Raw genomic sequence first — 25,636 nt, forward strand, 5'->3', positions numbered from 1 at the left:
TTGCACAATCTTCTGTTTTAAAAATTAAACAGCGCCATGGCCAACGTAAGGACAAGGCTATAATGCTTAGGCCCCATTAGATGCTATAATTAGTCAAAAATTTGTGTTCAACCATCTAAGCTGTAACTTTAAATTTCTAGGTGTACAAATTTTGAACAATAAAAAAGCGAAAATAAAAAAATCTGAAAATGGACACTGCAATTCATATTATAAGCCCCACTTCAGACAAAACCATATAATTCAGGGTTTCGCACTAGTCTTAGTATATTTCCTCGACTTATTTATCTTTTGCCAATTGCCATTAGAGACATTCCCTCACCCTAAAAGAATAAAAAGGTATGGATCATAACCACAATTCCCTATGAATGACCGTTGTCAATGAATATATCCGTTCATCGATCCAGTGTAACACCTCTCATAATCAACTCTACGATTCAATATTCACAGCATTGAGAACTTAGAAAAAACGACTTAAGCACCAATATCCAAAATAAAAGACCATGCAATAGATAAAGCATATCAAAAATCCAGTACTTACAATCTCCCAAAAAAACAAAAACACCTCACGTAACAAACCAATTACCAGTGTCTAACCTACAGAATAAGGCTCTTAAATTGTATCAAACCCACACCTAGTGCAAGTCCCAAATCCATTGGTTTTAGAAGAGCAACACATGCCCGTGTTAAACTTATCAGGACACAAGGTTGTCATTAAGCGACAATGAGGCCAGTTGTTCAGCTGCATTACCAGCCTGCTGCTGCTGAGCAACATTTCTCAGGACTTCCATAGCCTCAGCCACCTTCGCTTTCAGAGCTTCTGGTGACTCCAGCAAATGAAGAACCTCAGTTTGATCCATCTCCAGAAGCATGCCTGTAACCTTAGCTGCATTGTCAGGTTCCAGCTGTTCCACAAGTGGGTAAAGATTCTCGCCCAGCATCTACAAATTTTCACCCAGCAAGTAAAGATTAGTGATTAATATTAATAATCAAAGTCATTACAAGGCTATTAAAATCCCAAATTCAGTCCAGATGTATCAGAATGGCACTCGTCCTGTAATTTTTCACCTCTTATTAAATTGTAAAATTATAGAGCGATGCATCAATAAGTCATTAAACACATTAAGCTTAGTAAATTCTCACTGTTCTTTGCTGCTCTGGTGTCGCATTTGCAAGTGCAGTAGCCAAAGCCCCAATTGGAATTGGTTGAGACAATGCTGCATCACGTATTGGCATACCACCCATGTCATATGGAACAGAAAACATTCCTCCAGGAACACCAGGCATCGAAACATCAGGCAGGGCACGGCCTGGTGGGTAACGATAAACTCTACCCCCCCTTGGAAGCATCTGTCATTCAAAATAAGCCAACAAGACATCATAAATCTTAATACATGCAGAACATACAAAAATGAAACAAAATAAAATGCTCATACATGCAGAATATACAAAAAAGAAACAAAATAAAATGCTCACAACCTGCTGTTGCATCATTGGAACTGGTTGCTGGTTTTGCTGGACAGCCCCTGCACGTCTGCCACCCGGACGCTGACCCTGCTGTCCCTGTTGAACCATCGGCACAAAGAAATTTGGCATGGGACCCCCACCAGGCCTCATACCTGGAACAAGTTGCTGTTGATACCCAAATCCAGGCTGTAAAGATGAGGAAATCCAAAGCAGTACAATTGAATGAGAGGAAGGTACTAACCCAAAATATTAGAAGAATGGAGATTGTAAAAATGAATTTCCCGCTAAAGAAAAATATATAACTGTTTAAACGAAACAAATCAAGTAAAGATCTCACCTGTGAAGGAATGATAGCAGGAGGGGCTTGACCATAAAATATTTGCTGTCCAATACCTGGACCACCAGGAGGGTACATTGGCATGCGAGGAGCGACTGAAGGTGCCATTGCAACTGGTCGCATCTGTGAAAACTGAGCCTGTACAAGCAGTAGAAAGCCACCATATGTGCACAAAAATGACAACTTGAAAAGTAATACTACGAAAAGAACAGCCTAATAAAAAATGTCCATCCAAAGCATAATAAAATTAAAGAATGCCACCCAAAGGAGAATTCAATCTTTAACCTTGTTGCTTTATTATACCCATACCAGAAAAAGCAGTATTTCTTTTACTAATCAATTGAGGGGCTTTGGTTGTAGAGAAACAAACCTGCAACCTTGCTCTTCTATCTTCTTTTCGTTGGGCGAGTGCAACATACAGAGGTTTGCTAACGACCATTTTTCCATTCATCTCCAAAAGCTATCATGATTAGAAGTAACAAATAAGTTACTTTCTTATTCTGTTATTTCTTTTCTTAATAAAGAAACAATTTTATGATTATGATATGTCAAGACTGAAAGTACATATATAATGCTTTCTTTTTCTCTTATATTCTGTTCTTAGAAGATAAATTAAGCCCCATTCATATACCAAAATGATAGGACTTACAGCTCTAGATGCCTCTTCGGGAGTTGAGAATGCAACAAAACCAGATCCTCTACTAATACCATTTGGATCTCGCATAACCTGCCACATTGTCAAGAACAAAATCTACAATGAGGTCCATCCAGCAGATTAAAAAGAGTGCACGGGATTTGCTATATAAGAAAAGGTGGTACACACCTTGCAGGATGTAATCGTACCAAATTGTGAAAATAGCTCCTTAAGTTTATCATCACTAATGCTATCATCTAAATTTTTCACATACAAGTTTGCCCCTTGATATTTGTCAGCTGCCTCTTTCATACTCTGTTCAAATCTATGCTTAAGTTCAACTTCCCTTTCAGATTTCTTCTGAGCTTTCCCAACATACCACTCCTTATCATCAAATTTCTTCCCATTCAAAGACTCAACAGCCCTAGCAGCATCATCTGCATTTTCGAAGTTGACAAATCCAAAGCATCTTGATTTCCCATCTGCATCCCTCATAACCACTACACTAGTAAGAGGTCCAAATTCACCAAAAATTGCATTCAAATCTTCCTCAGTTTTTGATTCTGACATATTCTTCACAAAAACATTGTTGAATTTTGATTTGTCAGAAGAACTCTCTCTTTCCTGCTTGCGTAGAAAGGGCCCCACAAAAACTTGTTTATCATTTAAAAGCATTCCATTCAACTTTTCTATAGCTTTTTGGGCAGCTTCCTCACTGTCAAACTGAACAAAGCCATAGCCTTTGGATTGGCCAGATGAATCCGTAGCTACCTTGCAAGAAAGGATATTCCCAAATGCAGAAAATGTATCATACAGTCCTTTATGGTCAATCCCTTTGTCCAAATTCTGCCATCAACATAAATAAAGAAAGTTAGTTGCAACATAAAAATCAAACATATGAATTCAATACCCATGACATTTTAAAACTAAAAGCGTAGTCCAAATCTCACGACGATCACATATAAATACCTTGATAAAGATATTTCCAGCCCCACTTTTGCGGATGCTAGGATCACGATGAGAATACATAATCCTAACGGGCCTTCCATTGAGAGGAGTGAAGTTTAGCACATCCAATGCCCTTGCAGCTATTATCATTTCAAGCTCAAAATATCAGGAAGACCAATAAAGTCTTATATATCACACATATGAAGAGGATATATTATAACCACCAGATACAGGTTGTACCGACTTCACAACCACCTCATATACAACTTAAAAGTGCCAAAAGAACACCATAACAAGCATACACAAAAATAATTTTCTAGTCTCAAACCATTAAATGAGAAATCTGAATGTAATCGGTACAGTTGGATCCCACTTGAAAGCAAACAACACCTTTATAAGCATTCTCTTAATGCTCCTTCACCAATGTGAATAAACCAACAATCACTGTTTTCCAATCTACAATACTAACAAGAACCACACTAAACTCATTCACAAGCGTAAAAGATCTTAAACATGTGTGTGAATGTTTCAATTAAGTTTATCAACTTCATATAAACTTTGGTTGTAATATATATAACAAGAATCATGATAAATAGTCATGTCTAATTTGCAATATACTATGGCAACAAGAGTGGAACCTAGCAATCATTAACAACCTGAACCAATTCTAGTGATGGTTTTCCAAAAGATAACTCCCTTTTGAGGTTCGGCTCTTTGCCCTGTGGACAGAAAATTTGATTCAACAAATCATGTGGTGAATATGTGTAATGCACCCAATTGCTATGACACTTTAGAAGGCCCTTTGTGCCAGAGGCAACGACCATGGAATAGATTTGCAAACAAAGGCTGTCCATTTGCAACTTCAGGTGTGAGGAATTATAGTATGTAGTTCTTCCTCTTTGAGATATCTCAAGGATTAGAGAGATAATATTCATCTACCAACTAGAATAATTTGAAAGCATGATTTGGTGAACAGGTGCTGAAAGGTAGAAAAGATAAATTACTTTGGAAATAACATCTGAAAAAATAGGGTATACTTTGGGCACTTATATGGCTAACAAATATTAACCTTAAAAGGCTATGTAAACTATCAAAAACAGAAAGAACAGTTGGCAAGGGCGAATGGGGAACAAAAAAAAGGAAAAGGACAGCAAGAATCGATTGTGTCCTTTCAGTGAAAAACCATGAAGGCTAAACCAAAGCTATAACTTAATCTAGAAAAAATATAAGTGCTTAGAAATCATAATTTTAGTATCAGGCCATTAGCCTCCAAAAGATGGATAGTTTCTTTCTAGCACTTAAAAAGCCATGCCATCACTTTGTCCAATATAATATTTTCTTTTCAAACGGTCTATTACTTTAAAAGAATGCATCGCATTTAGAGCTAGTCAGAAAGCAGTCAAGTAGGTCTAAAAGCCAAATCCACCCAATTAAGTTAGACGAATAATGAATGGGGACAACCACTGAGCTTACTCAAATGAATCCCTCGGAACTATGCAACTTCTGCCAGCTGTTCAATGTGCATGTAGGGATACAATTGGCCATAAGCATGTGCATTGATTATTCCAGCAGCCTATCTACTCAAATTTCTTATTAGATGTAGAATTAGGCTTTCCACTTATTGCATATATTGAAAAGGCAGGAATCCACATACCATACATAGAGGATCTTGGCAAATATCTAATTTTGAGATAGATATTTTGGCATTGAAAATCAGTAAAACTAATAATTAAGTTGAAGGTAATAATACTTAAATAGTTAGATATGCAAATATCACGTCAAACAGTATCACCTAAGAACTTGTTAAAGACCCATAAAAGCATTCACCTTAAATCACCTCAAACAGGAAAAAGAAAAAAAGTAGTGTTCAGGAGTTCAAAGAGTAATCAAATAGCTTCTTGATTTAGAAGTGGTAAAGTTAGACCTTGTCAACAAATAATAGGAAGCAATAAAATTAAATTCATTTATTAAAACAAAGCAAGAACATTATTGCAAACCGGAGTCTCCATCAAACATATTCTTTTTAACCTGAGAAAAGAAACACAATGCACTTCAATCTTGCACTTCTACGCACTAAAATGCACATTACATCAAATAGTTTGCTTATCGAAAAATGTATCAGCGGGTTCAAACATTCACTAATAACGTACCAAAAAAAATTTCATTCCTAGGCATTTTTCTCGAGTAAGAAATGGCACTTCCATTCAATTTTAAACATCAAAAAACCTTTACGCTAGAGAATTCAAACAGTCCAACAAGTTGAACCTGCTTTTAATATCTATGCAGAAAAAAGCACAAAAAATTTTCACTTCCAAATTAGCTAAAAAAAAATACATATGCAGAAGCATAAAGATAAAGTTTTGATCACACCCAATAAATAAATAAATAAATATATATATATATATACATACATACATACATATATATATATAGAGAGAGAGAGATAGAGAGAGAGAGGACTAACCGTCTTGGGGATTGCTATAATTGACGTAACCATAACCAAGCGATCTCCGGGTGGTCAAGTCCCTGCAAACCCTAACCGAAACCACCTGACCCAGCTGGTTAAACAGGTCATAGAGTTGGGAATCCGTGACATTCGGGTCAAGATCTCCCACATACAGGGACGTCGTCACAAACGGATTGGCCCCGCCGTTTGCCGCTGCGGCGTTTGCTCCCGATATCGCATTCTGAGGCTGAACCTGAACTTGGGCCATCTCTCCACTGAAAAAAGAAAGACCGACAAAAACAAAAACAACAAAACAAAATCCGAGCTTTCTTTTTTCTATTTGTTTTCGCTTTTTCTTCTAATTTTTTTTTTTTCTTCCCTCTCCTCTTTGTTATTCTGAAACAAACCCTAGGAAGAAAAAAAAAAATAGAAACCCTAACAAAAAAAATGCAACACCGAACTCTTCAACAATGAACAAGAACACCGATAGAAATTTTTTCTTTTTTGGGCAATTTTTTTTCTGGGATAATTTTGATAGTGGAGGAGAGGGAAGGAAATGGAAGAATAAATGGTCGGAGATCCGACTGGAAGGATATAGTGGCCGCCGATTGAGGCGGCGGCGCGTGAGATAGATTAAAGAGAGATAGAGAGAGAGTGAGAGAGAGAGACGAAGAAGGATAAAAAGGGAAAGTGGGTTTCCGAGAGCAGCTGAAACTGCCACTAAAGGGAAGTTTGATTTGGAGGTGAGAGAGTTTTTAAGAGAGAGGTGTGTGAAGGGTTGAGTAGAAACCCTAGGATGTGCTAAAGGCGAGATCTCCGCCGTTGGATCTGATTGTGTGTGTGGACCCAGACGACGAGGTCATCTGGATTCCGTGGATTATCATTTTATTATTATCAACTGCAACTCGTAACCGTAGATTTTCTTTAGATAAGGTGCGTCTGCTCTGCCTTTCTGGTTTTCCACGCGCTCTATAAGTGCGTGGTTTTTACCATTCAAAAACAACATAATTCCTTGTGAATTTCCTAATTTTTTTTTTTTTTTTTTGGGGAATGATTTGTTATTTTTAATAAATGAATTGTTGATTAGTTACTTCAACATCCATAGAATTTCTTTCTTACATTGGAGTTAGGAATTTGGACTAAACATTCAAGACTATCTATTTGAAACTCCGTGGAACATATGATTATACAGTTTAGCTTCCATTCCATCGCTTAGGTATATTTTATATTTTATTTTTTATTTTTTGAATATTATAAAATATCTTAAATCCATTTCTATATAATTCGAACCTATACATTCATGATATAATTAAAAATATTTAACTACGGAAACTAGCTTTCATCGTTAGATATATTTTATTGAACAATAAAATTAGGGGAACAATAAAACGTTACATGTTTTATTAAAAAATATATATATATTACAAATTAAAAAATAAATTAATGTTCTCCCAACCAAAAAAATAAAATAAAATAAAACAAATGAAATTAGCAAAGAATATCCTTATATAACACCATATTATATAAATTTTACTATTTATCATTGCAGTTAATTCATATTAAAATGGTAATTATTAAATAGTGATATTTATTTTTATTAGTAACTTTTTTTATTAATATAACAAATAAATCTCGTTAATATTTGATTGTTAACAAATAACTTTTTTTCTTATTATATAATAACATATATTTTGTGATGTACACTTTTTAATAATAAATTGTTAAAAAAATTAGTAAAGTGTACACCAATTTGTAAATCATAGCATCATAATTTTGTTGGTCTTTAAATGATAGTATCATAATGAACATATACATGTAATATATATACATATATACATATATACATATATATGTATATATATATATATATAATCAGAGGTGAATGTTCTTTGTTTCCATCCTATACATAGACAATTTAACTGCAAGAAATCGGAAGAGGACACCTTTAATTTTTTTAATTGGTGAAAACAGGACACCTTTAATCACTGGAAGCAAAACCTCCCCGTTTTATTAGTATCAACTTGTCGTTTTGAAACTTACCAGAACATTTTATATTAGCTTATAGCCAAATTTAGTAATCTACATTCTATTTCCATATGTTGATTTGCATTTTTCTTTTCTGTCTTGCTCTTATTTTAATTATTTTTGTAGAGTTGTAAATAAGTGAGTTAAGCGGTAAAATTAAATAATGATATTCACTAAACATAGCTAAAATATCATGAATTTCAAATGTTGTGTCATTTTTAACAAACTCTACACAAAACTATTATAATTGTAAAAGGGGAGTTTGAAAAACAACAAATGACGTAAATTTGTTTGCATTCTTCATCGGTTAATCAATATTGAATGATACATAAGACTATAGCTGAAAAAATTGATAGTGTGAAATATATAAAATTTGTCCCAGACATTTAGTAAGACACATGTTTATTATTATTATTATTTTGAACTTTTAATTCATACATAACACAAAGACCAGAAAGTTTAAAAAACAAAAAAAATTGGGTTAATTATATTTTGGCATCTTCTAGTTTCAAGGTTTTGAAATTGAAACCCTTAATTTTTCAAATTAGTAATTTGGACCCTCAAATTTTTTTTTTTTTTTTTTACTTCTCAATTTGTTGCAATTTGGATTTTTTTTTATTTTTTTTACTTTAACTAACAAAACTTAATAATTATCTTATATAACAGATATTAAACTATCAAAATATCGAATAAGAAAATACTAAAGTGCAAAATTTTAATCTAATTATTTATAATTTGATAAAGTTTAACGATAATTAGATGATTTGTAGTATTTCTTATTTTTAGAAAAATACCATAGTGTAAATATTAAAGGTAATATGATTTTCAAACCAAATCTTTCATAGGTGAATTGAAAAATGTACAACAGTTTTGGTAAGGCTTGCATATGCTATAGCTTTGAGCTCATTTGGATTTGATAATCTGCTCACTCCGGCTGTGTTGGTATAATTGGGAATATCTCTCTCACTTGGTCAACAGTAGCTCATTCACTCCTCTAAGTATTATTATTATTATTTTTTATCAAAAGGGCAAATGGAAAGAAAGAAAACTACAAAGAAACTACACGAGAAGATAGTTTTCCCATGTAATTTGAGCTAACAAATGAGCAATATTTGGAGGAGGAACATCAAATGAATGCAGGCCAACCTCAAATCTATGACTTAGATTAGCAATATCATCAACAATAAAGTTGCTTCCTCTTAAAACATGCTTGATTAAGAATCCAAAGTTGAGACTGAAAAAGGGTTGACAGTTCTTGACAATGGTAAAACAAAGGTGGTTGTCTTGAACTCCCTATGCTATCCAAGGAACACCACCAAAGCAGACTCAATCTTCACTAGAACATTTGAGAACTTCCTTTGATTGGCGAGCTTAGAACATAATACAAACCCCATATTTCAGTTAAAACACAGCTAATTCTGTCTATATTAGTATAGAAGCCAAAGATCCAATGATTATTACATCCCTTATAACCACACCATCACCAGTAGAAATGAGACCAGATTTAAGGTTACCATCATGTGTTGAGCTTAACCAAACCATCAAATGGAGGGTGCTATTTGATCCATATGTGCTAGGAACTTTGCCAATACTACTTTTCAAGGTAGAAGCCATATCCAAGGTGTACTTTACAATGACCCGTTTAGAATTAGCAGGCCAAACAAAAGAGGCATCAAAGATGGCTTTGCACCTCCATTTCCAATAAGCCAACATCCCATTGCAAATAAGGCATTCCAATTAATATTGCAATCCACTTTATATTTACCTTTAAAATTCATAGAAATCCAATCAGACCAGTCATAGAGGAAGGAATTAGCATCAAAGTCAAGAACCTTATGGGCAAGGCACATTCCTTTAGTACAACGAAAATCACACATCATATGAAGAGAAATTTTCTTTATTAGAATGGCAAAGTGAGTAAAAGGTAGAACTGTACATACCCTTATGAAATCTGCCAACATTCGTAAGCTATTTGCCATGTACCAACAACCAACAAAACGTATAAAACCCAAGGTATGACTTCCAACTTCCAAATGCAATTCCAATGCCACTTAAGAGTCCATATTGGGAATGTTTTCTAGATAATTGTAAGCAAACTTAACTGTGAAGCTGCCATTGGAAAAATGAAGCAAATTAAAGCATCTTCCATGGAAGAGTCAACAAAGAAAAGAATAGTAATAATATCCTTCAGGAGATCATAATGGATTAATTTCCTTAACTTATCAAGTTGCTGAGAACCTGAACTAATAACCTTAGCATTTTTTAGATTCCAGTCGGTATTCAGATTGTCAAGATTACAATCTTTTAGACTATGACCTTTACCCCAATTATCAACCTAGAAATAAGATTTATTACCATTTTTAATAAGCCATGAAAGGCCTTTTTGAAGCAAACTCAGGCCAAGCTTGATTCATTTTCCTTTAGAAGAATAGATACTCTTACTAGTTTCAAATTTATAGGTAGTACGATTAAAATGATATTTATCTCTAAGAATTTTAACCCAAAGATTGTTAGAATTTTGAATGAGCCTCCAAGCTAATTTCATAAGGAAAACCTAATTCATACTATAAGCTTTTTTAATTCTCAAACAACCATAGGCCTGAGATTTACAAATGGTAGGCCAATTGTGAGGTGGATTTTCTTGTCATTGTCAAAACCTTACCAAATGAAGTACCTATTAACTTTATCAATCTTATCATAGATATACTTAGGAAAGTTAGGAGTCTGGACGTGATAAGAAGGAACAGAACATAAAACAGATTTTACCTAACAGCAAAGGAGACATTAGACTGCCAATTGCTTAGCTTAACTTTTATCTTATCAAGAACAACATTAAAATTGATGTTGCTAAGATATTAGCAGAAAGATACATACTAAGGTACAATAAAGATATTAATCATACTGCAGGTTGCCTTTTAACACTACCAAAAATGTGCTTAGAAAAAAAAGAGCTTTGGTTTTTGAGTATTAATTTTTTGTCAAAGCCAAGATAGAACTTATCGAGAAAGCACAAGACTAACTTGATCAACAGAAGCTTCGGAGAAAATAATAAGGTTATCAGCAAACATGAGGTGAGAAACCCCCTGGACCATTTTTAAAACTTTTAAATTTCTCTAATTCCCAACTGAAATTTGATTAAAGATGATATGGGAAAGCTTTTCAATGCAGAGTCTGAAGAGATAAGGAGAAAGAGGACCCCCTTGTGTAACACCTCTAGTAGAGGAAAATGATTGAGTTAATTTTCTATTCCACACAACTCGAGTGCTTTCAACTCTAACACACTGCATAATTAAACTGATCCAGCTATTAGCAATACCAAACTACTTCAAGGTGGCTTCAACAAAATTCCAATTAAGCCTATAAAAGGACTTCTCCATATTTATCTTCCACATGATAAAAAATTTCTTTGACTTGGACTTGGACTTGCTGAAGAGGTTTAACATTTCTTAAGCAATAACAATGTTGTCAATAATTTGCCTGCTAGGGTGAAAGCTTGCCTGAGTAAGACAGATAGTTTTACCCATAACTTGTCTGAGTCTTCTCACAATAACTTTATTGATGACCTTATATAAAGTATTGCAGAGGCTTGTAAGCCTAAATTCACCATATTTTAAGGTTAGTCAATCTTGGGAATAACAAATATAAGGGTATCACTAAAACCCCTTGGGCAAATAACCAGAGATAAAAAAATTTTAAATTAGATCACAAACTTCCTTACCAACCAAATGCCATTAATGCTACAAAAAAGCAACAGGCAGAGCATCAGCTCCAAAAGTCTTCAAAGGACCTATATTAACAAGGCATTTTTGATCTCCCATTCCTTGATACGTCCATTTATAACATTTAAGTCAGCCACATTAATACTAGGAAACATATTAGGCAGAGGTTGAGCTTGAGTATTAAAAACTTCATGAGAATAAAAGTTTTTGAAGAAAGAGATAGCTATACTCGATAGAATGTTCTTGTTGAAAGCCTAACTCCTTTCCTTGTTTTTTAGTAAATCAACTTTCCTCTTCCTTCTACAAATCAGAGCAACGAGGTGGAAAAACTTGGTGTTCTATCACCATTTCAAAATCAATTGTAATGTGACTTTTGCTTTCATAGGCACTCTTTTTGATCTAAAATCACATTAAAATTAGAAATAAGCTATTGCTCAAGACTAAGAAGGAAGGAACCAACATTAAACAAAGCTTTTTTTGAATCCCACCCAACTTGGCCAACAACCTTCTTTTTTCGAAGAAAATTTTCCAAAAACTTGCCTATTCCATTGTTGGATTAATGCTCTTAGAGCAAGCTAATCCATGATTAGGAGCCTTGATTAATAATGAGCCGTAGGATCCCCAAACTAGCTCATTAATTGACAGAGCCCATTTAATTGATTATTAAGATATAAGAAGGAGCCCATTAATTGGGCCCAAGGTGTTATTAAACCCTAGGAGGATTAGGGTTAGCAGTCTATAAATATACTGTTTACTAGCCTCCAGTTAATAAGTTTAACGTATTATTTTCTAGAGATTTAGAATCTCAGTAGAAAATAAAACACCTTGAGAGGAAAAACAGAAACTGTGAGTTTCAAAGGTTTTTTCAGATTAATCTTCTTGTTTCTTTTGTGATCAGGTGCGTCCACACGCAGATCTGTCGCTTAGAGAATAGTTTGGAAGGTTCTACGCTAAAGGTTAGTAAACTTATAGATAACGACATAATTTATTGCACACTTTATTCAATCTCGATCAGGCTTCCGCTGTGTATATGATACTAGCAATTGGTATCAGAGCCGTGATTGAATCGGTGTGTGATAAAACTAATCCATTTTTTATTTTTCATGTATATATGATGTATATTAGATATATGGCACCTAGGATTCTATTATACATGTTATTTATTATTTTTTATTATGAATGAATGATTTGGTTTTGGCTTTAATCCATGGTAGATTTTTGCTTGTATATTTTTTTTTTGGGGATGTAACAAGGAGGCTAATCATAAGATTAGGGTTTCCTCCTTGATTGATTTACTTATTTATTTTTCCTGCAATTTTATTTGAATTTTTTTTTAATGTAAATTCGGATTTATTGGAAAAATATGTAAAAGTACCCGAAAAAAAACTGTATACTCGTTGTTGTTCATCATTTTTCATGTATATTGGAGCTGCGGCTTGATAGATCAACATCATAAGAAGTTGAAGGACACGAAGGAGGATCGGTGGGAAGAGAACGATCGCCGGAAGCACCTGCACGCGCCACTCAAAGCGGCTGAGAGTGGGATTCACGCGCCTGAATTCACCAGGCACGTGGAGGCGCGTGCGTGATCTAATTTTGATGATGTTTTGTGGGTAGATTCTTTACTTGGGTATCTACCTTCCTGTAAAATTTCATGGTGATCCGAGTTTTGTGTGGCGACTGGCGGCAATTTTGGTGCTCGGGATCAATAGGGGACTTGTTAGGGTTTTGTGTTTTTTGGGCTAAAAACCCTATAAACCAATTCTAACTTGACCCACACCCCATTGACTTGCAAGATCTGAAGAAAAGAAGAAGTACGGGTAAGATATTAAGTTGAACTTTTTGGGCCTATTGGGCTTGTAATTTTTCTTTTCTAGGAAACCATGGATTATGGCCTATTAATTATTCTATGTTTATAATTGTTTAAATTATAGGGATATAACATGTGATATGTGCTTAACATGTCATTTAGAATAGGTGGTGCCATATAATTGCATCATTTAATATATACATGTACATGCATCATTTGATATATACATGTACATGCATCATTTGATATATACATGTGCATAATAATATTTGTTTTATCTAGATAATATTATTATGGAAAATCCTAATTAATTAATGTAAAATATTGAATGGGTGAAGGTTTTAAAGAATTAATTTAATTAATTTGAGACCTGCGGGCTCCATTAAGGGTTCAATAATAAAATGGTTATGTGATGCCTCAACGGATAAACATGACCAGATTTTATTGGATTGGATTTAAAATAATTTCAAAATTTTAATAAGGTTGTACGGCCCAATGTCGACAATACTTAGATATTAAAGATAATTTTGAAATTAAAATTAATGGTTATTACATTCAATTTTAATGACATTAGTAATCCTCCCAACGAGGCTCTGTTAGTGTTATTAAAAGCCCAAAGATTATTGAAACAATGGTTGATTTTAAAATTAATTTTGAATAATGTGTGTTTGTATTATCTGAGAAGACTTTGTCTAAGGAGGTAGGTTTTTAAGGAGTCTGAGACCCACCTCACCTTTCCTGGGAGTTGACTTGGTAGGACACTATACATATCGGGTTCAAAAAGTTTTAATTTTTTAATCAATTTTGAGTGGTATATTTTGGGGTTATCTAAGAAGGCTCTGTTTAAGGAGGTAGTTTTTTAAGGAGTCTGAAACCCACCTCACCTTTCCTGGGAGCTAACTTAGTAGGACATTAAAATATACCATGTTCAAAATTTAATTTATTACAAATGTTTTACCCAACGTAAGTATTTGTAATGGAAATTAAATTATTGTTGCAATAAATATTAATAATAAGTAGTTTAAGGGATCTACATATTTGTATGTTTGTTGTATTGATTAAGTGTTAATATGTGTGCATTTTAATTTTCAGAAAATGGCATCCTTTAACCCTCTAGCTACAATTTTGAATAAAAAACCATTGGATGGAAATAACTACGACCTATGGAAAACCAATCTCTATATTGTCCTTGATTTTGAGAGAATTAAATTCATTACAACAACTCCGAAACCCCAGGAGCCCGCTGCTAATGCTTCAGAGGAAACTAAGAAGCAATTTGCAGATTGGCAACGGGCAAATATAACAACTCGCTGTTATATTCTTGCCAGCGTTGTAGAACATTTGTAGAAGCAACTTGATAGTCTGGAGTGTGTGTCAGAAATGATTCAGACTCTAGATGGGATGTTTGCTAAAAGTAGCAATACTGCTAGACAAGCAGCTATAGGGGCATTAATGAACACTCGCATGACTGGAAGAAGTGTGCGGGACCATTGTTTAAAGATGATGGCGCACATCAGTACTGCGGAAGTGATGGGGGCTAAGCTGGAACAAGAGATGAAGATAGACATGATCTTGGAATCTCTACCAAATAGCTTTAGTCAGTTCAAAATGAACTATAATATGAACAAACTAAAGCTTACTCCTGTTGAACTGATGCACGAGCTTGAGAGTGCTGAAAGGTCTCTCGGGAAGCAAGAAAGTGCTTATCATGCTGAAAGTTCTTCAAAGCCTAAAGGGAAGCCTAAGGGTGGAAAGAAGAACAAGAAGCAGAAGGAAATAGGTCCAGCTGTCAAACCGGCTGCAATGAAGAAGCCGAAAGGCAAGTGCTTCAAGTGCGGACAGAAAGGTCACTGAAAAAAGGACTGTCCTAAATCAGGTATGGGTAGTCTAAATGTTGTTGAGGCTTGTTTAGTGGAGAATTACAATGACAAATGGATCATTGATTCAGGAGCCATTAACCATGTTTGTTACTCTTTGCAGTGGTTCAAACAAAGCAGCCCACTCAATAAAGGACAAAGAAGCTTAAAGTTGGGAAACGGAGAATATGTCTCTGTAATGGCAGTAGGACTAGTGGAGTTATATTTTGATAATAAAATTTTAAGTTTATTAGACTATTTATTTGTTCCAGATTTTAAGAGGAATTTGGTTTCTGTTAGTTGTTTAGTTGAACATGGTTTAATAGTACAGTTTAATTCCTCAGTTTCAATAAAGAGTAATAATACTTTTATTTGTTCCGGATTATTGATGAATGGTCTATATTTTTTAACTCTTTTTTCTTATAGTATTAATGCCATTGAAATTAATGATGATGAGCAACTTCCCTTATCTAAGAAAAGGAAGGTTTCAAATGAAACCTATCTATGGTATTTACGATTGGGTCATATTAATTCTAATAGGATTTATGGTTTGGTTAAAAATGGAATTTTAAATTCCTTGATCTTTGAACCTATACTAGTATGTAAATCATGTTTAGAAGGTAAAATGACAAAGAGGCCTTTCAAGGCCAAAGGAAATCGTGCCACCATACAATTGGAATTGGTACATACTGATGTATGTGGACCAATGAGCGTTCAAGCAAGAGGCGGGTATGAGTATTTCATCACATTTACTGATGACTACTCAAGATATGATTATGTTTACCTAATGCGCCATAAGTCTGAAGCTTTTGATAAATTTCGAGAGTATAAGGCTAAGGTAGAAAAGCAATTAGGTGTCCATATCAAACAGCTTCGGTTTGACCGAGGCGGTGAATACTTGTCTGGAGAGTTCAAATCTTACTTGGCTAAAGAGGGGATCATTTCTCAATTATCATCTCCTGAAACGCCCCAGCAAAATGGAGTCTCTGAAAGGAGAAATAGAATCCTTTTAGATATGGTGAGGTCGATGCTTAGTTATCATCATTACTTGAATCGTTTTGGAGATATGCCTTAGAAATAGCTGTATACATACTACACTTGGATCCATCTAAATCTGTTTCAAAGACACCCACAGAATTATGGAAAGGGCGCAAGCCCAGCTTAAACCATATTCGGATTTGGGGTGCCCCAGCACATGTTTTAGCATAAAAATCTCATAAATTGGAATCTCATACAGAAATGTGTATATTTATTGGCTACCCTATGGGAACGAGAGGTGGAATATTTTACAATCCAAAGGAAAAAAAGGTGATAGTAAATACTAATGCCACTTTCTTAGAAGAGGATTATATGAACAATTTTAAAGCTAAGAGTAAAGTGGTTCTTGAAGAGCTTGACTCAATTTGAGATCCACCAAAAACTCCTATTTTTCCACCCATGTTTCTTGTTGATGTTCAAAGAGGGGAAAATGTACAAAATGTACCCGAAGGTGAACAAACACATAAAATAGCTCGGGACCAAATTCAAGAAACTCAAGAACAAGGATATAATGAAGAGATTGATAATCCACTTGAACCACAAAACTTGGATCCTCCTATACATGTACAATAACCAGTGCAGCAAACTCGTAGTGGGAGAATGATACGTAAACCTGCAAGGTATGCCTTATTAGGAGAGACTTATCAAGTCATTTTGGATAGTCCTGATGACGACCCTACCACATACAGAGAGGCATTGGAGGATGTTGATGTACGAGAATGGAGAAAGGCCATGGACCGTGAGATGGAATCTATGGATTCTAACTCAGTCCAGTCTCTTGTAGAAGCACCTAAAGGGGTAAAACCAATTGGGCGTAAGTGGATCTACAAGAGAAAGAGAGGACCAGATGGGAAGGTTGAAACCTTTAAAGCTAGATTGGTGACAAAAGGTTACACCTAGAAAGAGGGCATCGATTATGATGAAACCTTTTCTCCAGTAGCCATGCTTAAATCTGTCTGGATTCTCTTAGCTGTAGCAGCAGCTCTCGATTATGAGATCTGGTAAATGGATGTCAAAACAGCTTTTCTAAATGGGAAGCTGGAAAAGGAAATTTATATGCAGCAACCGGAAGGGTTAATAACAAAAGGTCAAAAGCACATGGTTTGCAAGTTACATAGGTCTATTTATGGACTTAAGCAAGCATCCAGATCATGGAACATCATGTTTGATCAAGTTATCAAATTATATGGTTTTGAGAAAAGCCCTAATGAACCATGTGTGTATAAAAAGATTCAAAGAATAGTGGTTGTTTTTCTGGTTCTTTATGTAGATGACATTTTGTTAATTGGAAACAGTGTGAAAGTGTTGTCAGACGTAAAGGGTTACCTGAAAGAGCAGTTTGATATGAAGGACTTGGGTGAAGCTAACTATATTCTAGGAATCAAACTTTTACGAAACTGGAAAAAGAGATGTTAGCTCTATCCCAAGCTTCCTACATTGATAAAATAGTGACCAGGTTCGGCATGGAAAATTCCAAAAAGGGACTTCTACCCTTCAGACATGGAATTCATCTTTCTAAGGAGCAATCACCAAAAACTCCTGAAGAGAAAGAACTCATGAGTAAGAAACCTTATGCTTCGGCTGTTGGTAGTCTCATGTATGCCATGCCATATACCAGGCTAGATATCTGCCATGGGGTGGGAGTAGTAAGCCGGTACCAATCAGAACACTGGACTGCCGTGAAACATATACTCAAGTATTTAAAGAGAACGAGGGATTATATGTTGGTGTATTCCAGTGGGAGTCTTGAAACCCTTGGTTATACGGACTCTGATTTTCAAGGGGATATTGATTCTAGTAAATCAACATCAGAATATGTGTTTATCCTAAATGGAGGAGCCATTTGTTGGAGGAGTGTTAAACAGACTTGTGTTGCTGACTCCACAACTGAAGCTGAATATGTAGCTGCATCTGAAGCTGCAAAGGAAGCTGTATGGCTTAAGAAATTTCTTTTAGATCTCCATGTGATACCAGGTGCAGATCGGCCCATTACCCTTTACTGTGATAACAATGGGGTCGTAACACAGTCCAAAGAACCCAGGCCTCACAAAAAGTAGAAACACATATTAAGAAAGTACCACTTGATCCGTGATTTCATTGATAGAGGAGATACAGTGGTTACTAAGATAGGATCTGAGGAGAACCTAGCAGACCCTTTTACTAAGACTCTTCTTGAACGTGTGTTTGAGAAGCATGTAAATTGTATGGGTCTTAAGAGGATTCCAGATTTACTTTAGAGTAAGTGGGAGTTGGTTACATTTATGCTCTAGCAGCAAGACTAATTGTAATTTCATTTTCTGATTTAATGTATGGATTTTCAATTCTTATGCACGTTTTATTTTACGTATAAGGTCCAGATTAATTATGTAGTATATGATCATATGGATATGTCTATAGAAGACATGGTCATAGGTTCTCATAATTAATGAACTATTTCACAGTTGTTAAATAAAGTTGGGCACTTTATTTAGACTGCAATATTTTATGAAATAATTTGTCTTGGTTATTATAAAATATTTGAATGAATTATGGTCATTCTGAGAGGATCGTAAGAGATTTAATTAAGGATAAATTTCTGTGAAATGTATTAATTCTCAGGCGATATTAGATATGTTATTTTTCTTAATCCTGAGTATATTATAATAGGTAATTAAGTGACTATGGTTCTTTGAATTATCAATAGGTGAGGTCTATTTTTGAACGGCCAATATCTTGATGATTTGGGAATCATGGTCCTTTGATTGCTAAGTATTTATGAAATATACAAAAAGGAATTTGTATGAAATAACCTCTTGACATGTTTCGGTACTCGGATGTTGAAAGTCACTAGCCAGTGCATTGGATCCGTTAGAGAAACTGATAAGTTAAGAGAATAAATAATTAATTGATTGACAGAAATTATTATCAATTAATTATTAATATTTTACAAAGGAAAAATACATTTAATATAAATATTATTAATCTTGGAGTTCACATCTGGGCTTTTAGTGGAATAGCACCAGATAAGATCACAGTCCCAGGCTTGCTCAGAGCAAGTGGGAGATTGTTGGATTAATGCTCTTGGAGCAAGCTAATCCATGATTAGGAGCCTTGATTAATAATGAGCCATAGGATCCCCAAACCAGCTCATTAATTGACAGAGCCTATGTAATTGATTATTAAGATACAAGAAGGAGCCCATTAATTGGGCCTAAGGTGTTATTAAACCCTAGGAGGATTAGGGTTAGCAGTTTATAAATATACTGTTTATTACCCTCCAGTTAATAAGTTTAACGTATTATTTTCTAGAGATTTAGAATCTCAGTAGAAAATAAAACACCTTGAGAGAAAAAATAGAAACTGTGAGTTTCAGAGGTTTTTTCAGATTAATCTGCTTGTTTCTTTTGTGATCAGGTGCACCCACACGCAAATCTGTCACTTAGAAAATAGTTTGGAAGGTTCTACGCTAAAGGTTAGTAAACTTATGGATAATGACATAATTTATTGCACACTTTATTCAATCTCGATCAGGCTTCCGCTGTGTATATGATACTAGCATCCATTTCCTCATGCTCTATTGAAATAAGTCAATTTGCTGCAAGACCTGACCATTAGAGTTGTGGAATTTCAAAATGACAAACTTATTAAATTGATCATGCTGCATTGAGGCTATTTTAAAATGAAAGGGTTTGAGTTTAGCATCCACAAGAGAGGGATGACCCAAAAAGAAAGGAATTGATCTTATTGATCGTTACGAGTACCCCAAATTTTATTCCTAATATGAGGAACTAGGCAAGCATAGAGAGCAGTGAAAATATATTTACCCTATCTTCCATGATTTTAATAAGCACATTTATTATTCGGTTGGAAGGAAAGATTAATTCAATATCTAATCTCTTATCCTTCCATAGCAGCCAAATACCACCACAGAACCTTATGGAATCAATCTTTATAACTTTAGGCTGTCCAATATTAGTAGTACTCTTATCAGCTTGAATACCACTAACTCGAGTCTCCATAAGAACCAAAATGTAAACATCATATCGAGAAATATAATTTCGAACAAATCCAGCAAAAACAACAATACCAGCACCCCATACATTCCACAAAAGAATATTCATGATTAAGAAATAAAGAAGAGATAGAGACCAAAGTCTAAAAGGCATCTGTAACAACAATTTCATCAAAAGCTTTACTTTTAGCATGCTATAAAAAAATACAATCAAATTCTAGAATCTGAACATCATTCTGACCAATATCAGGAGGTTTTGGATTAAATAACCTTCAATAACTCATCTTCTTCTTAGAACCAAGATCACCTTCAAAATTATTCTTGAGATTAAGAGCTATTAGGCCCATACTCTCTTTGAAACTAGTAGGAGAGTTCTCCTCCAAAGGTCTATGAGCACCAGATTTCTCAAGCTTAACTTGCCTTCTGTCATGCTTTCTTTTATAGTTTTAAGCAGTCTTGTGTAGTTCAGCCCTTGACTATCTTAAACAATTTTTCTTTTATGAACTTTCCCTTTCCCAAAGGCAACAAAACCTTACAAAATGCTTTTTAACCTGAAAATTAGAGATATCAAATAGAGTTTTAGAGGAACCAAATTGGTTAGCAAAAATTCTAGTGCTTGGCTTTGAAGCCTCAAGAGGGTGCTTTATATTATCTTGAAGAAACAACTCCTAAGAAGCTGCCACCTGGCCCTCTTTAGCATTATCAATACTATCAAGCACATTGAAAGCATTATTTAGAGTAAGGTTTAGGATTGAGGTAGATTTCCGAGGATTGCCTTTGCCAAATCTTTATAGGTTAAACCAAAATCCATGGCCCAAATTGACCTTTGCTTTGCTGACTATCCTTAAGAATAGAAGCTCTGTTGAGGGAGAAATAAACCATTTCTATTATATTAATGACTTATACAAAATAAATAGATAGATAAAACATAAAATATTTATACATTTAATGGGACTCACAGACATAATAGCCTATGAAACACTTGACACCTAAACACCTGACACTACTAACTTGGACATGATAGCTCTTTGTCTAGGAGCCTACTTTACTCAAATTGAGTAGCTATGTCATTCACACCAACCGAGAGTCTCCTTGGAGCTCACTTGTGTAGCTCACCAAGCATGGAAGCCAAAGATTCCTTTTATACTTGACAAAGTCGGTTGCTTTGGCCTGCTAAAAGCTTCTAGACTTCTCCTCTATGCTTTGCTCTCATTCTCAATTTTATATTTTTTTCACAAATTCCAATGCTTTACTTGCCAACCAAGTATATCAGGTATACTAGTTAATTTTAGAACGTTCTAAATCAATATTGATCCTTCAATTCTACACCTCAATATTGACTTGCCATTCTTTCTTTTCTTCTTGAGTGCTGAAAAATTATCCCATGCTTCCTTTGCTGTCTTGGCATCTCCAATAGGCTTCGATATTATCTCTTTCATGGAAGTTTTAATCAGTGATGAAAATATCGATATCGATGAAAATGTCGAGGGTATGATTTTATGGAAATATTGATAGAAATGTCGATATCGATGGAAATGTCGATAAAATTATAGAAACTATAAAAATTTAATTTAGAATACAAATTTTTTTATATGAGACAATTAATATAGCAAAATAATGTAAAAAAATATAATAATTAGAATATAAGCAATATCATAGTCCACAAATATTTAAAATTATTGTAAGTATAAAAAATACAATGTTTACTGAATTCACTTATAAGTGAAGTCTAAACTGCCTAATTTGAAACTAGGCCATTCTCTCTTCGCAGTGTATGAAAACCTTGTTGATTTCCATGCTTACAATGCCTTTCTAAGAGAATATTGTAGGTAATGTCATATGGAACCACTCCTAAATTAAGCATGGCATCTTAGAGCATATTAGCATTTTTTATCTGTCATTTCTTGCAAAGTCCATTCATAAGCATTTTATAGGTTACAACACTTGGGACATGTCCATCTTTCTAAAACTCCCTAAGCAAATTAAATCCCAATTTCACATCACCCAATTTACAAAACCGATCAATGATCATCCATCAAAAAGTGTAGTGTAAGTGATCTTGTTAGGCTTCAACCCTCTAATACTCATTGCATCAACAAGCTTTTTGGCTTCTTTTAAATTCCCAACCTTGCAAAGGCCATTTATAAGTGTATTCTATGTCACCAAATCAGGTTCAATATTTTTCCTCAACATTTCCTGAAACGTTTCCATGGCCAAATCAACCCTCCCACACTTGCACTGCCCACCAATCAATGCGGTAAATGTAGCATCATTCGGAACCAAACCCCTGTGACACATTTCAACAAACAACTCATTTGCATTGTCCAACCTGCATTCCTTACATAATGCAGTTATCAAGACACTGTAAGTAAACACATTGGCATATGTTCTACTCTCCTCCATAACTCTTTTCAATCTAAAACCCTCTTCTAAATTCCTTGATTTATAGTACCCATTAATCAAAGTATTGAAACTAACAACAATGGGATGCAAAACCCACTTCCCCATTTCATCAAACACCAACTGGGCTTCTTTAACTTCACTATCTTTATACAATTTGTCACTCAAGCAAGACATCATCAGCTATAGCAAACATTTTTTTGGTGCTCAAGCTGTGAACCAGTGGAACAAAATTTACAACTTTGTGTTTCCCATCAGAGCCAAGACCTTTCTTCTTCCATTTCCTGATTATCTGAACACCCCCCAAAATTTCCCATTCAGATTAAACATTCTCAAAACTCCAACCAAATCATTTTTCAAATATATAAAGCATAGAAAACAAACGCAAAAAGATATAAAGCATTGACCTTTCAAGCTAAAAGTCAATTTTGTGAATTGGGTTTGCGAAGAGACACAGTAAGTTGAGGAAGGCCGAGAGTTTGAGGCTGAAAAACCGAATAAATTTCCACCAAGGATCAGATGAGAGAGGCCCGACAGAGATTTCCACCGACAACCGGCTTATCCATTTTGTTTCCATCGGTATCCACCCAAAAACCAAAACTCCAACCGATTTCTGATGATTTAGATGGCATCCTTCAACTCCGGCGACATTTCTCTGGCACCTCTGACAGAAACTTCTTCCTCCCCCTATCGGTGTCACCGGTGACCGACAGACGACATTGTCGCTGATATATTGCCCGTCTCGATGGTTTTTGCTTCACTGGTCTTAATTGCCAACATGCCTTACTAGATTTGATCTTCCACTTCATCAAAGCAGTGACATTCACCAGCGACATAACCTTATTGCCTCCAACAATCTTTCAAAGATCCTATCCCTGCAAATAAAACTCCATATACAATGACCACATATATTATAATCAATACTACTGAGTTACCACACACCTTCCATCTTTTGTAGGACATCCATCGTGGTTTGGCAGTTTGCTCACGCACTAAACAAGCTTGGTCCCAAACAACAAGCTCCACAGTCCCAACTTGTGCACGATCATATGAAGCTCCACTAACAACGATTCTTGACCACCTCTTGCCACCGCAGTCTTAGACTGCCTCCCATGCATCACCGCGATCTTTGATCATCTCCTCCAATATTGTGGTCGCCAATGCTCATGCCTTGATCCTTAACAAACTCTTACATGCCACTCTTTTATACCAAGCAAGACACCAAAATTGACTAACTTATTTGATCCACTAGACTACAAACGAACTAAAACTAACCAAGCTCTCATACCAAATTGTAGAGGGAGAACCATTTCTATTATAAAATACTAGGTATGGCCACGTGCGATGCACGTGGTTTAATGTGAAATTTGAATATCTAATAGTTAATTTTTTGCTCGGAATAGTTGTAATTAAAATGATTTTATGATTGCTATGATATGATAATTTAAAAAATATATATCTATTAATCATTTTTTCAGTTTTATATTAATAGGAATGAGAAAATTTGTTTGAATAGAATAATCATATAAAACATTCTATCACGGATGATTTATTTGTAGAAAATAGGACATTCTTTCACTGAGCAAAAAGGTAAAAAAGATAATAAGTAGTAAAAACACAAAATATTTGCATCATAAATGAGGATATCTTAACATCATTGGTACTTTTTTAAGATAATTGCAAGATTTAATAGAAATATAATAGGTAATACATAAACTATTTTCTATTACATCTTGCAATTTTGAAAATATCAATGTTAGTGCTCCTATTGTAGGATAAATTGAAAACAAAGTATTTGTAATAGTCTACAAAAAGTTACAGTTTTCTACCATCCTAATATAAATGAAAAGAATGTCCCATGATGACAAATTAAGTATTTTTTTTTTTTGTCCTATCATACAGGTGAGGACTTTATAGTTTTTGTGATCTCTTCTCAGTGTCATTTGGTTGTGAAAGGTCTACATTGCTTGTCAGTTTTGCCTCACTTTCACAACCTCATTATCTTTGTTAACCTGACCAAATATTACTAATTATGATTCTCCCTTATTTCCAAATATAACATATTCTACAAGTTGTAAAATACATGCATTAATATATTAAACAAAAGTCTATGTAATTTTATAGTTTTAAAAAAGGAAATCTCTGTGTATTGAGTTGCTTTTGTTAATTAGATATGGTACAAAAGTGAAAAGAATGAAATAATTTCTTGCTAAAATAAGTTGCACCTATATATGTTGACCTGGTAACATTTATGTTTTGTTAAAGAATGGTGTTAGATATATATAGTATAACATTTTGAATCTTGAATTCCATATGAACCAACCTAATAGAATTTACTCGTATAAATATTAATGAATATTTCATCACTGACAATTATAATTTATTTTAATTTTCGGATTGAAGAAAAGGAAACCAATTAATATTAATTACTCTAAATTAAAAAAAATAGTGAAGAGTTGTCAATAATATTAACATGAACCATGCTATTTACATTCTGATTATCTCTATCAACCACTAACAGAACAACTCAACAAAATTAAAACCTTGTAAAAAATTTTTAAAACTTGAAAAAACATATCTAACAAAGTAAGAAACATATATATAAGCTTACCAAACTTCCCAACTAACAAAAGCCATGCTAAATTTATGTTGTAGAAGCAACAAAAACCTAAAAGAAACTATTTACAGAGAAACATGAGAAAAAGAACGTAATTACAAACAAAAAAGGGGTAAAGAAAAACAACCACACTTGCCACTTAAAAAAAAAAAAAAATTCATAATGTTCTAATATCCAACAAAAATAAAGTTTTAATATCCAACAAAAATTTAAGTAAAAACAATACAGCAACATCTAGACCACATAATAAATAAATTACAAAGTTAACAAGTCAATTTTCATGGACTCACAGTTCAAGTTTTTATTTGTTATTATTTTTTTTAAATCTTTGTTAGGGGTGGCCAAAAAACC

At 34.3% G+C, this 25,636-nt stretch overlaps 3 protein-coding genes across 3 annotated transcripts; 1 reads left to right on the forward strand and 2 right to left on the reverse strand.

Annotated features, from left to right (window-relative positions):
• Nucleotides 1–484: 484 nt before the first annotated feature.
• LOC107427042 (polyadenylate-binding protein 8) lies at nucleotides 485–6,576 on the reverse strand. Its single transcript, XM_016037376.4, has 9 exons — nucleotides 5,848–6,576; nucleotides 3,405–3,523; nucleotides 2,625–3,281; nucleotides 2,451–2,528; nucleotides 2,172–2,261; nucleotides 1,802–1,939; nucleotides 1,477–1,650; nucleotides 1,141–1,347; nucleotides 485–938 (listed from the first exon to the last, which is right to left on the reverse strand). Exons 1-9 carry the CDS (start codon nucleotides 6,095–6,097, stop codon nucleotides 693–695), a joined length of 1,959 nt encoding a protein of 652 aa, XP_015892862.2. The 5' UTR covers nucleotides 6,098–6,576; the 3' UTR covers nucleotides 485–692.
• Nucleotides 6,577–14,763: 8,187 nt separating this feature from the next.
• On the forward strand, nucleotides 14,764–15,237 carry LOC132799388 (uncharacterized). Its single transcript, XM_060811194.1, has one exon. The coding sequence runs from the start codon at nucleotides 14,764–14,766 to the stop codon at nucleotides 15,235–15,237; it is 474 nt and encodes a 157-aa protein (XP_060667177.1).
• A 7,185-nt stretch (nucleotides 15,238–22,422) lies between these two features.
• On the reverse strand, nucleotides 22,423–23,504 carry LOC107427026 (putative pentatricopeptide repeat-containing protein At1g09680). Its single transcript, XM_060811195.1, has 3 exons — nucleotides 23,331–23,504; nucleotides 22,907–22,960; nucleotides 22,423–22,851 (listed from the first exon to the last, which is right to left on the reverse strand). Exons 1-3 carry the CDS (start codon nucleotides 23,502–23,504, stop codon nucleotides 22,423–22,425), a joined length of 657 nt encoding a protein of 218 aa, XP_060667178.1.
• Between the last annotated feature and the right edge of the window lie 2,132 nt (nucleotides 23,505–25,636).

Source organism: Ziziphus jujuba, chromosome 9 (assembly GCF_031755915.1).
Source record: "Ziziphus jujuba cultivar Dongzao chromosome 9, ASM3175591v1".
NCBI lineage: Eukaryota > Viridiplantae > Streptophyta > Magnoliopsida > Rosales > Rhamnaceae > Ziziphus > Ziziphus jujuba.

Bases quoted from the DNA above. Each gene is read 5' to 3' on its own strand.
- LOC107427042 (XM_016037376.4), bottom strand. From the start codon at position 6,097: ATGGCCCAAGTTCAGGTTCAGCCTCAGAATGCGATATCGGGAGCAAAC. The intron at 3,524-5,847 runs GTTAGTCCTCTC...AAATGATAATAG, and splicing joins TTATAGCAATCCCCAAGACG to CTGCAAGGGCATTGGATGTG. The intron at 2,529-2,624 runs GTGTGTACCACC...ACAATGTGGCAG, and splicing joins GTACGATTACATCCTGCAAG to GTTATGCGAGATCCAAATGG.
- LOC132799388 (XM_060811194.1), top strand. From the start codon at position 14,764: ATGATTCAGACTCTAGATGGGATGTTTGCTAAAAGTAGCAATACTGCT.
- LOC107427026 (XM_060811195.1), bottom strand. From the start codon at position 23,504: ATGTCGCTGGTGAATGTCACTGCTTTGATGAAGTGGAAGATCAAATCT. The intron at 22,961-23,330 runs GTGCCAGAGAAA...GGGGGTGTTCAG, and splicing joins GGAAGAAGTTTCTGTCAGAG to ATAATCAGGAAATGGAAGAA. The intron at 22,852-22,906 runs GTAAATTTTGTT...TGTTTGCTATAG, and splicing joins CTGATGGGAAACACAAAGTT to CTGATGATGTCTTGCTTGAG.